Source organism: Leptopilina heterotoma, unplaced genomic scaffold (genome assembly GCF_015476425.1).
Source record: "Leptopilina heterotoma isolate Lh14 unplaced genomic scaffold, ASM1547642v1 Lhet_144, whole genome shotgun sequence".
NCBI lineage: Eukaryota > Metazoa > Arthropoda > Insecta > Hymenoptera > Figitidae > Leptopilina > Leptopilina heterotoma.
Genome location: NW_025110862.1, coordinates 957,750 through 970,223, shown reverse-complemented (window position 1 = coordinate 970,223; position 12,474 = coordinate 957,750). Strand labels below are relative to the sequence as shown.

General features: G+C 22.7%; 1 protein-coding gene across 1 annotated transcript; it reads left to right on the top strand.

Moving 5' to 3' along the window:
- The first annotated feature begins 3,660 nt into the window (after positions 1-3,660).
- LOC122498261 (cyclin-dependent kinase 2-like) lies at positions 3,661-7,285 on the top strand. Its single transcript, XM_043605918.1, has 5 exons — positions 3,661-4,026; positions 5,525-5,720; positions 5,915-6,187; positions 6,624-6,827; positions 6,922-7,285. The coding sequence occupies exons 1-5, from the start codon at positions 3,872-3,874 to the stop codon at positions 7,030-7,032; spliced, it is 939 nt and encodes a 312-aa protein (XP_043461853.1). The 5' UTR covers positions 3,661-3,871; the 3' UTR covers positions 7,033-7,285.
- The last annotated feature ends 5,189 nt before the right edge of the window (positions 7,286-12,474 follow it).

Genomic DNA, 12,474 nt, shown 5'->3' with positions numbered 1-12,474 from the left:
AATTTGAATAAAATTCTTAGCAATATTTCAATTATTTAAAAAAATTTTAATAAAATTCTTGACAAAATTTCAATTATTTTCAAAAACTTTTCTCAATTTAATTAAATTTCTTTACAGACATTCAATTATTTTTAATACATTTTAACTATAATTTCTCGAAAAATGAAATTATTCTTAAAAATTTTATTGAAATTCGTCAAAAGAATTTTAATTACCTATTTAAAAATTTGTTGATAAAATTCTTTAAATAAGAATTGAATTTTAAAAAACATTCAATTCTTCAATAAATTATTTTTTTGTATTTAAATAATTGAATTGTCGTAGAATTTTCTAATAATAAATAATTCAAATACGAATTTTAATTAAAACTTTAGATAATAATTGAGTTTTGAAAAGGTTTCGAATTATAATCTTTGAATGTTTAAATTTTTTTTTTTTGAATTTTTTAACTTAAAATTGTGTAGATTTAATTTTTTTGTAAAATTTCAATTGATTTTTTTTAAGTTATTTGAAGTTTTTATTTTCTAATATATAGTTGATTGAAGAATTTCCGAATAATCGATGAAATTGCGTAAAATTGAATTGTTTACAAAAGGATTTGAAAATGTTCAAAGAAATGTTTCAAAAATTATTAAAAATGAATGAATAATTAATTTAAAGAAGAATTTTAGTTAAAAATTCTGGAAAGCAATAATTGAATTTAAATGATGAAAGTATAATTTTTAATTATTATAAAACATAAAGAAATCGATTGCTCCGAGTCGAAGACTCGGAGTGATTGATTATAAAAATTATGTTTAATAAAAATATGTTTTATAAAATTTTTTTATAAGTTGTTTAATTTCAAAAAGTTTTGAATTAAAAATTTTGTAAAATATAAAAATGTAGTTTTAAAAACCTGGAAAAAGTTTGTTTTTTAACCTGGAAAACCTGGAAAAGTCAGGGAATTTGAAATAAATAGATGATTAACAAAATGTATAAATAAAAAAATGGAGAGATAAATAAATAGAGATATTAATAAATAAATAGATAAATATTATAAACAAATATTTATAAAAACGCAGAAAAGTTCAAAACTAGAACATTTTTAAGACTTGTTAAAAAAATTATCCACTAAATCGAGCGATTTCCTATTGTTAGAATTGATAGAGTCGTCAAATCTTTTTTTTTTCTTTATGCTTCTTTCCTCTTTTTTTTATTGCAAATTTAAGCTTGTACATACAAGATGCAATCTCGTTATAAAAAAAAGACAAAGTTTATACGCTCAACACACATGAAAAGTACACATTCGAGATGTATAAAAGTTTCAACTAGATAGGTCCTTTATTCAACGTTATGAATGCAAATGAAAGAAAAGGAAAGAAAATTGACAACTATGAGGGGGTAAAAAAAAAGAAACGACCCTTTTTTCAATTTTCTTTGTTTCCTTTTTTTTCCCTATATATACATACTGGCAAGAATAGTAAATAGCTACAAACATAACGTTCGCGCACATCTACATCGTTCACTCGGTCTTTCCTATTATACAAATGAAACTCACGCTACACCAAGAAATCATAAAGAACGTCAGAAAAAATTCAACGCGAACGCTATCTGGAATTAAAAATATGTTTCATTGTTAAGACGAGACTAACGAAACTATAAATCTTCCTTTAAGTTTAGAAGATAGAAAATGTTTAGTATTTTTTTTTATTTATAAGAAAAAATAAATTTTTTAACAATTATTGCTCGAAAAAACATAATAATAATAATAATAAATAATAATTCATAACAATTTTTTATTTGTTAACAAGAAAAACTTTTAATAATCGTTTATTTGTTAACAAGACAAATTTATAATTGTTTATTTGTTAACAAAAAAATGTTAAATAAATTTTTTATTTATTAATAAGAAAAATATATAACAATTGTTTATTTGTTAACAAAACAAATTTCTAATTAATTTTCTTAATTGTTAACAGGAAAAAAAATTTATAAGAATAATTTACAACAATTTTTGATTTGTTAACAAGAAAAAAATTTACAATAATTTTTTTATTTGATAACAAGAGAAACTTTTAATAATCGTGTTTATTTGTTAACAAGAAAAATTTATAAGAATTGTTTATTTGTTACCAAAAAAAAAAAAATGTTAATCAATTTTTTTAAATATTCCGTCAAATGTGTTAATTTTATTTATTTCAGTTTTTTAACGTTTTTTATTTATTAACAAATAGAAAAATTTATATAAATGGCAAATTTTCCCACTGATTTGAAATTAATTTAGTTAAAATAATAACAATAATTTTTAATTACTTGAAAAGTTATTACGTTGTGTGTATAACAATCATTTATTTAAATAGAATTAAAATAATCATAAGATTTCCAAAACGAGATAAAGTTCCTGTTATCCTTTAATCTCTGATGTTTTTTTTTCCATTTTTGATAAAAGGTAAAAATAAAAGAAAAATAAAAATAGATGACAGAAAAGGAAATTGAGGGGAAAGGGAAAAAATTTATCTTGATGACTTTCGCTTTTTTAGAACATAATATGGATTCTCCTTAATTTTTGGGAAATAATAATAATAATAAAAATAAATACTTCTATGGCTTATAATCATTTAAAGATTAATTCCAATTCAGCATGCACAGTGAACACGTGAACACGTGAACACGTATATTTACGTGGCTAATTATACTGTAGGGGAATTCGAAAATAAATGTCCTACAGACTTTCAGTTACAATTAATAATTAATAAATAATAAATAATAATACTTATAAAAAATATATTTAAGAAAAAAAAATTTTTACGTAGGCACAAGATTTATATTTATTTATTATAAAAGGTATCGGAATTAATTATGTCAGATAATTTTTTTAATGACCAAATTTTGATACATTATTTTTTTCACATTTATAATAATAATAACAATAAGTAAATAATAGTAAAAATTTATTTAATTATTTATTTACTATACACTTCATATTTTTGTTATAATTTAATTGTTAATTTTATTTAATACATTAATATATTATATTTATTTATGGAATTTTATTTTTTAATTTAAATTTTTTATAATTATTTATATTAGGTATAATAAAACTATTAATATTTATTATCATAATTATTTATTATACACTTATTATTATTATTATTATTATTATTTTTATTGTTATTGTTATTATTATTATAAAATTAATAGTATTTTTTATAATTAAATTATTAATTTTATTCAATAAATATTTATTTTTATTTATTATTATTTATTTATTATAAATAAACTATAAATATTTATTTCCTATTATTGTTACTGATATTCAATAATAATTATATATCAATAATAATAATAATAGATTTTCTATTATTAAATTTATTATTAAAAATAATTATAATTTATTATATAAACTATAATTTTTATTTTTATTATTAGCAAGTCTATAGTGTTATATTTTGAAATATTAAAATAAACAGTTTAAATCTCCCGCCACTTTAAGTGTAATTTTTTTTAAATGATTTTTACTATCATTATTTAATAAAAAAAAAATATTACTGACATTTTTCCGATTTAAACGGAGATGCTTGATTTGAATTTCCCGCTCGAATTTGACCGGAGAATGCATATTGACTAGCGCAGTGTTTTCCGCTAGTAGCGCACCTTGTGTCAAGTGTCGAACCACTTTTGCCGTGTTTGCCGCCTTTTGCGCGGTTGTAAACATATACTTGTCGATGAGACACATTGCTCTTTATAAGAAAAAAAGTTGTCGACTATTTATAATATATTTACCGTATTTTTAGTTGTTTTTATTTCTTCATTTTTAACTAGTGATAAATCCTTTAAAGTGTTATTTATAAATACAATAAACTAGCGAGTAGGTGTGTTAAAGTGAAAGATGCCTCACAAGAACGGTGAAAACGGCAGTGTTAAGGTTATGGACAACTTTGTACAAATAGAAAAAATTGGTGAAGGAACTTATGGTGTTGTTTATAAAGCAAAGGATAAATTAACTGGAAAATTAGTTGCCCTCAAGAAAATTCGTCTCGAAACGTAAGTAATTTTATTTATTTCCGCATGTGTTGAAAAGAATTTTTCATGTTTGCGATAATGATCAATTTGTTTTTTAAACTTGTTTGTTGTGTGTATTTTTATGAAAAATTATTGTTTTTCTATTGTGTATAGTTATTTTGCACTTGATTTTAATTCTTATGACTTGGTTCTTTGGAATTTTGGTAAGATTTTAGAGGATTTGTCAAATCTGTGTATTTTTAGGTTATGTTTCCCTTTATTCTATGTGTGTAGCGTTCTTTTCTCTTTATTAAACGTACTAAAATTAATTTTTTCACTGATATTAACAGGGAAACTGGAAAATAGTGTCAATATTTATTTATCTATTCACTCGAATATGATGGAAATGGTTTATTTTCATTTATTTCAAGTCGTAAAACTTGTTTATTTCTTTCTTTGGGGTTTTGGTAATAAAATGTTTGTAAATGCTGATTTTTCTCTTTTATTCATTTTTTTTTAAACAAAAGGTGGTTATTTCGATTTTTACTGAAATCGGAATTTATCATACGAAGCTATTTATTAAACTAATTATTTTTATTCTATGTAATGGTGTTGAGTTTGTCTGAACAGAAGGTGTTTAATTATGCAAATCAAAAGAATTCTTTCCTTAGTTGCCAAAAAGAAATGAATTATTTTTGGTTATTTAATTGTATTTATTTTCTAGTTAATATATTTATTATAAACATGAAATAAACAGAAATATAAATAGAAAATAAATATGAATAAATTAATTACAAATACAGTACAAATAAATACTGAATTAAGCAATAAAAATTCTAAAAATTTTTCGAAATATATAACGTCGAATATTTGCATAATTATCAAAGTTTTGCACCTGTATTTCGTAGTTGTCTTTTTTTTTGGCAATGAGTTATTTATGAAAAAAATGCTTGCTTTTAATTCCGCTTCTAAATCTGCACATTAGTGTCAGCTTAATTCATGTTGGCTACGTTTTCTTTTTTTAATTATCATAACAACGCTTATTTCATTGCGCAAATCTCAACTGGAAATTAATTTCATTCTTGGAACTCTGTCAATTTTTTCATAATGAATTTTTTTCAAACATTCCTTATATTGTATTTCCTTTTCTGCTACAATATTAATTTCTTAAATCGAAATTATTCGCGAAACGAAACTTGACTCTGGAGAAAAATGAAAACAAATTTTTGAAATTGTTCTCGAAATGTTTTTAATTATGTAAATCGAGATTTTTTTGGAAAATTTGTTTTCAAACTTGTGAAATATCAAAAAGCTGAGAATTTTTTTCCAAATTTGATCAATTTTGAAAATTGGAAATTATAATTCGTCACTAACATTGATTTCAAGAATTGGAATTTTTCCAATGGAACTTAACAAAAACCTGGTAGTTTATAATATTTGGAAGAGAAGTAGAGAATTTTTTATTATTTATTTGCAAAAAGAATGTTTATTACAATTTTTCTTTTTGTGACTGGGATAATTAAGTATTTTTCTGATTCAGGGAAAGCGAAGGAGTTCCATCGACTGCAATTCGAGAAATTTCCCTTTTGAAGGAATTAGCTCATCCTAATATTGTTCAATTATTGGACGTCGTACAAGGTGATAGGCATCTTTATCTTGTTTTTGAATTTTTACAACAGGATCTCAAAAAATTGCTGGAATCTGTGAAACATGGTCTGGAACAGGCCTTAGTTAAGGTATTTGTAATTATTATCAATTATAATCTATTTGAATTTGATTTATTTTTACATATTTGAAAATTCGATTCTGATTCATTTTTTCAAATGAGAAGGTATTTTTTTACTGTAATTTTATCATTTATAAATGTTTCCAGATGGAAATTTACATTTTTGTTGATGTTTTATATTAATAGAAATTTCTTTTATTACAGAGTTATCTCTGGCAATTGTTGCATGCAATTTTTTACTGTCATGTGCATCTAATTTTGCATCGTGACTTGAAACCACAAAATCTTCTCATCGACAGAGAAGGAAACATAAAATTAGCAGATTTTGGATTGGCACGAGCATTTGGAGTTCCAGTGAGAACTTATACACATGAAGTGGTCACTTTGTGGTACCGACCACCGGAAATTTTGTTGGGTACAAAATTATACTCGACTGCCGTTGATATATGGAGTCTCGGGTGTATTTTTGCAGAAATGGTAAAAATTTTCGTATTTTCATTTATTTTGAATTCATGCAATTTTTCTTTACTTTCAAATATAATTGGAAAACATTTCTTTTTGGTAATTTCTATTTTTCTTGAGGAGAAAAAAAAATATTTTCTTATATAGCAAAACATTCTTTCTGTTTAAAAATATTTTCCGAAAGTTTCAATTTTTAAATGAACGACATTTTTTACTTCTCTTAATTTATATTATTTTACAAAAAAAAAAATTGGTCTATATTTGAAGAAATAATTCTTAACTGACTAAATGTTTAATTTTCATTATTTTTCTTTTTTGTGTCAGGAATTTTGAAAAATATTGAAATAGAAAAAAATGTCGTTAATTTGAAAGTTTGAAACTTTAGAAAAATTTGAAAAAGTAAATTTTTTTTGTGTATTTTGTCATTGAAATTCGAATTTTTCTTTCGCAGGCGACGAAAAGGGCTCTATTTCCCGGCGATTCGGAAATCGATCAACTTTTTCGAATATTTCGAACACTCGGCACACCGGACGAAACTGTTTGGCCTGGTGTCTCACAGCTTCCCGATTACAAATCAATGTTTCCACGTTGGGACGCTCGTAGTTTAGACGAAGTTGTCTCAAACTTTGACGACGATGCCAAAGATTTACTTAAAGTAAAAGAAAAACTATTTTTTAACTTTTCTACAAAACAAAAAAAATCATTAAAACAACGAAATTTAATCTAAATTTGTTTATTTTCTTTTGCAGAAATTATTAGCATATGATCCAAATCAAAGAATCACAGCAATGATGGCATTGCGTCATCCATTCTTCAAGAATGTAAAACTAGTTCCACCACCATTGCCAAAGAAAGACTGAAACCTCTCGCCCTCATACAGCAACAATGAATTTTAATTTTTATAAGGAATTTTTTTTTCGATACAGATGTAATTTATAATTTTCCATATTACTTATATCGTATGATAAACATTCCTGTAAATTGTGGATATTTTTTTTAGATACTACATATCCTCTGCCTTGACATGGAATTATATTTTGTAACATAATACGCTTTTTATAAAAGTAACAATAGTAGTACAGATAGAAGTAATAAAGAATTATTTACATTGTATCTTGAGTGTTTACTGTCGTTGTGTTCAGTGTTTGTTTTGTACAAAAAGAAATGAGAGAAGATAAAATTATACTGCTTTGAATAATTTTTTTCTCTCGTTTGTAAATTGATAGTACGAGCAATATTATGAGGTATAGTTATATTAAAATATATAATATAAATATATATTATATGTATTTTAATATTTTTCTCGTGATTTTACTTTCATTTCTGCATGATTGTATATTTACATCGCCCATCGGTAAAGCGAAATTCTTCTCTGTATAATTTCTTGCGAAATTGTAAAAATTGTCCGTTCAACGACGAAATTGTAAGTGTTGAAGCAGTCAGTTTTTCAAGCACTCGTAAATATTGAGTAATATAAATAAAATATTATATAAAACGAATATTTATGTAAATATTTGTTAGATAAAATATTTTATAAATTTTATTTATTTTATTTATATTTCTCGTATTTTGTATTATAATTTTGTGATTTTTTTAATTTTGATTCATCTAATTTGAAATTGTGTTTAAAAAAAATATCTTTGTAATAATTTTTAAAAAGATATTTTTTGTGAAATAAGGAAATAGTGTGCAAAATGTGTTTGTAATTAAAATTTCGAGAATCTAACTCTTGATTGAATATTTTCAGATTCATGGGGAGTTGATGCTGGAGATCGGAATGATCTTGCCGAACGAATACCGGATGGAGAGTACGATTTTTTGGTCTCTGATGAATTTTCATATGTCTGGAAATTAAGACTACTTGGAGGTCTTGCGGAACTTGGTGAACGAAGGGATTTTCTTGGTGAATTAACAACAATATTTCCACGTGGATTTATAATTTCCGAAGATTTTGTGAAACTGCTTCTTATTGCTCGTGATGTCACCAAGGAATTTGAAGGTATGCGATTTTTTGTTGGTGTCGATGGTGGTGGATGTGGCTCTCGTCTCTCGATTCCATATTCCCAGCCTTGCACTTTTATTGGAGAAATCTAGAAATAGTTTTGTTTTAAATAGAAAAATATATTTTTTAAGGAAAAAATATATTTTTTTTTAAAAAAGCATTAAAAATACATTTTTATAAACAATATTTTTTCCTTGAATTGGGTTGCCACAGGTCAAAGAAATCAGGGAAAGTAGAATTGGTCAGGGAAATCAGGGAAAAGTCAGGGATTTTTATTAAAGTTCTGGAAAAAATTTAATTTGCAAGATTCATAATTAGTTTTCTTTAATTTTTTAATATATATATTTAATTAATTATTAAAATTCATTGATTTTTATAGAAGAATTTTAGTTAAAAACACTTTTAAAAAATTGAATTTTCGAGAAGTTACAAATGTTTGCAAAAATTCTATTATATTCAAAAATTTCTTTAAATTCTCGTCAAAATTTCAATTATCTTTAAAAATGATAAAATTCTTCTCCCAAATTCAATTCAAAAGATTTAAATTTGAATTTTTTTAAAATCTTAATTCCTTTGGAAAAATTATAATGATTAAATATTTATTTAAAAAAGAAGTTAGTGATGTTTTTGAATGATTTTGTAATTAAAGAATTTCATAAATAAATATAATAGAACATTTTTTTGAGAAAAACAAAATTAAATATTTGTGGCAACCCTGTTGAAATTATTTTCTAGAGTTTAGAAGAGTTTAATTTCTTATAAACTCGGAAAAATATTTAAATTTGGCAAAAAGGAAATTTTTCCAAATACATTTTATTGTTTTGTTTTAAATTTATTTTAAATTCAAGTTTAAATTTAGAAGCTAATTTTTCAAATTAGCTTGAAATATAAATATTAAATTGTTGAAAAAAATAGGAAATACGAGAAAAGATAGAAAAAGTGTTTGTGCAGAACTGACCTTTTGGCACTATAAAGAAGGCAGTTAGTAGATGTTTCAATTCCCACGTGAAGTCGTGAGTGCGACGAACGTGATGCTAAATACCTTGGCTACTGATCTACTTTGCCAAAGATAATTAAATAATTTCTAACTATTTTTTCTTCTGAATACGTAATTAAATATTATAGTCAGAATGTAGATTCCACTACAATATTTATTTTATAGTAAAGAAATAACGAAGCTTTCTCAAAAAAAGAAAAAAGTGTTTTTTTAATATGAAAAAAGTGTTTTCTTTATGAGAAAAATGTGTTTTCCTTATGAGAAAAAAGTGTTTTTTTTAATAAGAAAAGAAAATGAGATGAATTTCATTAACGATTCAAAATTTATAATGAAAAATAATTCTTGGGAGCAAAGGTGCAATAAAAAGTGCCGTGATAAATTTAAAAAGAAAAATATTATATTATAATGCTAAAATGATTTTTCTATAGCAAGTTTAAAGATACATTTTGCGAATGATCGTAATACAATTTGCAATATCGTGATTTTCATACTTTTTGTTTTGCAGTTAAAATTGAGACATTGATACCATATCATTATTTTCTATTTTTGAAAACACTGATATATCTGATGAAAATGTTTTTCTTTACTAAATATTACTATTAATCAAACCGATCTAAATTAAAATTAATCATTTTAATTATTTCATTTTTGCAATTTTTCTTATTTTATGGTTATCTCAATTGTCCCTATAATTTTTTTGGCATTTTTATCAGATCCCATTCGTTTTCTTTTATTTGAAAATTTGAATAAGAAATAAAAATCTAGTCGAGAATTTATTTTTATCTAAAAAAAAATTAAGCGACTGTAAGATACATTTCTATTTACATTAATAATTTTTGAAGTACATGATTTTGATATTTTACAAACTAATTAATATTAATTAAATAATATTTTTCTTCTTCAAAATTATTTATTAAATACTATTTAAGAAATATTTATTCAATTACTGATTAATTAAATAATATTCATTTAATAATATTTAAGAATTAGTAATTAAATTATTTACTAAATAACTTATTAAATAATATTTAAGAATTGTTGATCGAAGAATATTTTGAAAATAATATTAATAAATTAAAATATTTTCAAATATAAATAATTATTTTTTGAAATAATATTTATTGAATAATATCATTGAAACAATTAATATCTTTAAGTAAAAGTACAATTAGTTTGATTAAATTTATCTAAAATAAGCGACTATATTTATAAATAGAATTTTCTAGTGGTCCGCGACTTTCTAGCTTTATTTCCCTCTTCTTGAAATTTTATTTGCTGTTTTCTTTCTTTTTTGCAAAGATGAAATCTTGAAGGAAATTAAAATGTTTAACTTTATGTAGATGAACTTTTACATTTATAAAAAATCTAAACAGTTAATAATCTTCTATTAAATTTTTATTTTTTACCCATTCGAAAGCGAAGAATAAGAATAAAGATTTAATAGAATTTTTTATATTATATAATTAGCAGAAAATCTATATTATTCATTTGCAATATTTTTTTCGTCAATTTATCGGAATAGCATAGATTTGACAATTGTTATTATGTCGACAATATTATAGATATATTTTTTTAAATTTAAAACATTTTTTTTAATTACTTTACTTTAAACTCAAATTTTTTAATTTAGTAATTAAATTTTACTTTTTTAAACTAATTTATTAGCCAATTAAATTATTATTATTCAGTTAATATTGAACATATTTTTGAATTACGTATTTTTCTTACTTAAAACTATAATTTTTTGAATTTACTAATATTCAAAATAATAGTTAAGTAAATATGGACAAAATTTATAATTATATATTTAAATATTTAATTTACCTCAGTCTCTATTCATTTCATCAATACATTTTACTTTTTTTTTGTAAAGTAGATAAATTCGAAATGAAGAAAAACGACTTCTTTTGCAAATAAGTTAATTAGTGTGGAAATAGTTAACAGTTGTTTCTTTTTCTTTATTTTTTCCATCAATATACACACACTTACAATGTTGTATAGTAAATGAGAAAGACGATCTATTGGAGAATACATTTTCTTTTTTCAAGCCGAAAACAATTTTTAGATTTCGCTTTTTTTTATTATTGTGATTTCATATGACACTCGGAAAATGGTAGAGAAAAAGAAAATTATTTCTACATTTTAAATTCAAATTACTACAAAGTGAATTTTTTTTCCCTCGTGCAAGGAAGTAAAAGGATATAAATTTAATTCTATACATGTATTTTTTACAATACTTCAAAAGTGTGATATAATTATTCTGAAGTTACAATTCAAATTAAGAAGTTTTACATGTATAATCAGATTTTGCTTTCTTTCTTTTGTTTCTCTTTTTATTCTTTATAATCATTTTTAAAAATTTATTGAATTAATTTAGTAAATTAATTTAATTAATTTCAAATAACGTTTTTCTTGTTAGATTGCAAAATTCAAAGATGTTGCAAATTTTTATTCTTCTTATTATTATGTTTTCTATATTTTGCATAAAATTGCAATCAAATTGTTATAATATTTTTCAAATACATATTTATTTAATACGAGCGAGTGTTACTAATGAAAATCGTGCATAGTTAATGCGTTAGACGAAAAACAAAATTAATTAGCGCATTATTATTTTCACATTATTAAAATTTTTCATCATTGCATTCATTTAAACAGAAGTCGTCTTCACTGCATTGGAATTCTTTAAACATATCTTTGAAAATTAATTCTTTTCTGTCCACTAAATTATCTAATTTTTGATTTTCAAATACGAATAAAACAGTCGAGAATAAACAAAATTTCAAAAATTAAATAAATTTTAGAAATTCGTAATTTTTCAAAATAATTTCACAATGGAAAAAAATTCATTAGCTGAGAAATTAAAGAAATTAAATTAATATTAGTAATAAATCTCAATTATATTAAAAATTAGATTAAAGAAATTAAATAAAAAATGAAAAAAATTGAAGTTAAATAAAATTCATCCCTCGTGGAAGAATTGTTTTCATTTACAAAAAATTGTAATTTATTCTTTCACAGCCATTGTAACAATTCTTGTTTCTTTGCTTTGTTGAAAGAACAAATAACGATGAAAAATTGATAATTGAGTGGATAGAAAAAAATTGATTTTTCACTTACTTCCTGAAATGATTTTATTGTTTAGATATAATATTAAAAAAAGAGATTTTAGTCGCAACGTCAAATAAATGTAGTTCTGCATAAAAATATTTTTTAAAAATTAATATAGAATTAATTATACCCAACAAGTATATAATTAATAAAACAAACAACATTTTATTTTTCTCGCAATTTTTATTTTTC

What these genes read in the sequence shown, in the direction of transcription:
- LOC122498261 (XM_043605918.1), top strand. Translation starts at nt 3,872, where the DNA reads ATGCCTCACAAGAACGGTGAAAACGGCAGTGTTAAGGTTATGGACAAC. An exon ending in AAGAAAATTCGTCTCGAAAC is followed by an intron (nt 4,027 to 5,524) that starts GTAAGTAATTTT and finishes TTTCTGATTCAG; the next exon opens with GGAAAGCGAAGGAGTTCCAT. An exon ending in TGGAACAGGCCTTAGTTAAG is followed by an intron (nt 5,721 to 5,914) that starts GTATTTGTAATT and finishes CTTTTATTACAG; the next exon opens with AGTTATCTCTGGCAATTGTT.